Raw genomic sequence first — 2,022 nt, 5'->3', positions numbered from 1 at the left:
TCAAGCATCCTATGCTAATGTTATTAGCCCAGATTATTTTAACAGTACGTTTACTAAAACCAGGCCTTATATCATTTGAAGAGTTACATCATTTCCAAAGAGCAGAAGCATAGTGAAAAAAGCCCCAAGCACATTTTTAAATCCATTTATTAATACCAAATGAATCACATTTAACGTAAATAAAACGTGCCTTGACATACTCAGAAGGAAGATGCGTACGACGGCTATATGGCGACATCAGTTGAAATAAAAACCTGGTCACGAACTACTCATCTCAACTGGCTAAAGCAGAGAAATTGGGATATTCCTTTTTTCCTTAGGCCGTATGCAGTTTCAGAATGGAAATACCAGTCAGAGGCTACTTTTCCACCCTGGAAGGAAGACCTATGCGTCTGCACCCACCACCACCCAGTGTTGCCCGTATCTTTCACCCTCCTGGAGCGCCCACAGAGGCGCGCATACCTAATACGCACGTACAAGTAGGGATGGGTATGCAGAGCCTGCAGGACCCAATAAGCTCGTCCTCTGGAAATGAGGAAACAAATGAGAAAGGACTCTTTCTCGTTTCCTCTAAGTCCCTGACTTCTGCACCTTATCTTTCTACTCTTGGCTGCAAGGAAGGTCGACCTCCTCTCTGAGGACTCTCAATCATTCCCTCCGGTCTTTGATAAAGCGAAGTGAGACTGACCGCCGGATTTTGCTTGCGTGCGGATTTGCGTACTTCGCGCTCCTACCTCCACCCCTCCCGCCCCCCCCCGGGCCCAAGCTCACTATGGGGTGAACTAAGGGCTGCGGGTGGGCTCAAGGCTTGGGGGGGGGGGGGTGGCAGGAAGGACCGCAGAGATGGGGAACCCGGCAACCCGCAACGCTCTAGGTCAGGTTCATGTCCATCTCCATTCCTCCCTCCACTTGTCACCTTCCACCCCAGGCGCCCTTTCCCAAAAATCACCCCTGGGCCCACCTCTTTCCCTCCTGCCCCCACCGCCAGCGGTCCAAGCCTCCGCGGCCCTCCGAGACGCCCCCAGAGATGGCAGGGTGCAGCGCCCTTACCAGGCTCGTGGACACCGGGGTTGTCGGACAGCTCGATGACCAGGAGCTCCCGGCCCTCGAAGCTGCGCCCCACCGTGTAGATCCTGCTGATGGCGGTGCACTGCAGCCACACGGACACCAGCGCCTCGCGCAGCTCGGGGTAACGGTGGTACTCGAAGGAGATGCCGTCCTCCTGCTGCAGCCGCCGGCGCCGCCTCATGCCCGCCGCGGGCGCCCCGGGCTCCTGGGCTCCGGCGCCCAGCAGCCACCCGCAGGCGGCCAGCGCCCCGCACAGCGCCAGCAGCGCCCGGCCTCCTCGCGCGGCCATCGCCCCGCGCCGCCGCCGCCCGTGCCTCCCTGCGCCCGCGGCCTCTTTTGTCTGGACTCCGGGACTCTGCCGGCCGGCGCTGCGGCGGGCGCCAAGTTCCGCAGCAGCCTCCGCACGCCTCACCTTCCCGGGCCGACTGAGCGCCGGCGCGCGCGGGGGCCACCCAGAGGAGAGGGGCGAAGCGGCGGCTGGGCGGGCCGCACTACTGGCCGCCGAGCCCAGGGGAGCTGCAGGAGAAACCACTGCGAGGAGGGGGCCGGCGCGCGCCGGCGGGAGTCGGCGGGGATGGGGAGGGCGGCTTGCGTGCTTGGCTCGGAACCGCGTCCACAGCCAAATGGCGCCGGGGACGACGCAGGTGAAGTGACAGCTACGGGCAGCGTTTGGGAACGTTATTGTCATTGACAGACCCAAGACATTGCGTGTGGAAAAATACTCTTGGATTGCTGGGGGAGCCTTTTAAAGTAACATCTGTTCTAAGCCGACCAGGGTTTCCATCTTGGATGCACCAATAATTAGAGAATATTCCAGAAAAAAAAGGGGGGGGGAGGAAGGATTGGCAGCCACTTACCCTTTCCCTATGACGTATCTTTAATGACGGTATTGATAGTCCAAACACAAACCCAAAAGTTGGGTTTGCATTTATTGCAAGGTCCGGATGGAAAACA

General features: G+C 58.7%; 1 protein-coding gene across 2 annotated transcripts in view; it reads right to left on the bottom strand.

Annotated features, from left to right (window-relative positions):
- The window catches only part of CPE (carboxypeptidase E), a 111,925-nt gene extending 110,484 nt beyond the window's left edge, over positions 1 to 1,441 (bottom strand). The window contains exon 1 of one of the 2 annotated variants that reach the window (XM_040626420.1): positions 1,051 to 1,441. In XM_040626420.1, coding sequence (XP_040482354.1) covers positions 1,051 to 1,357 — 307 coding nt within the window. In that variant the 5' untranslated portion in view covers positions 1,358 to 1,441. The remainder of the gene's footprint in view (positions 1 to 1,050) is intronic. The other variant, XM_040626421.1, reaches the window with a different exon arrangement.
- Positions 1,442 to 2,022: the final 581 nt, after the last annotated feature.

This window comes from Ursus maritimus, unplaced genomic scaffold (assembly GCF_017311325.1).
Source record: "Ursus maritimus isolate PB19 unplaced genomic scaffold, ASM1731132v1 scaffold_11, whole genome shotgun sequence".
Taxonomy (NCBI): Eukaryota; Metazoa; Chordata; class Mammalia; order Carnivora; family Ursidae; genus Ursus; species Ursus maritimus.
The sequence above is the reverse complement of the archived record's forward strand: the minus strand, read 5'-3'. Positions and strand labels throughout refer to the sequence as shown.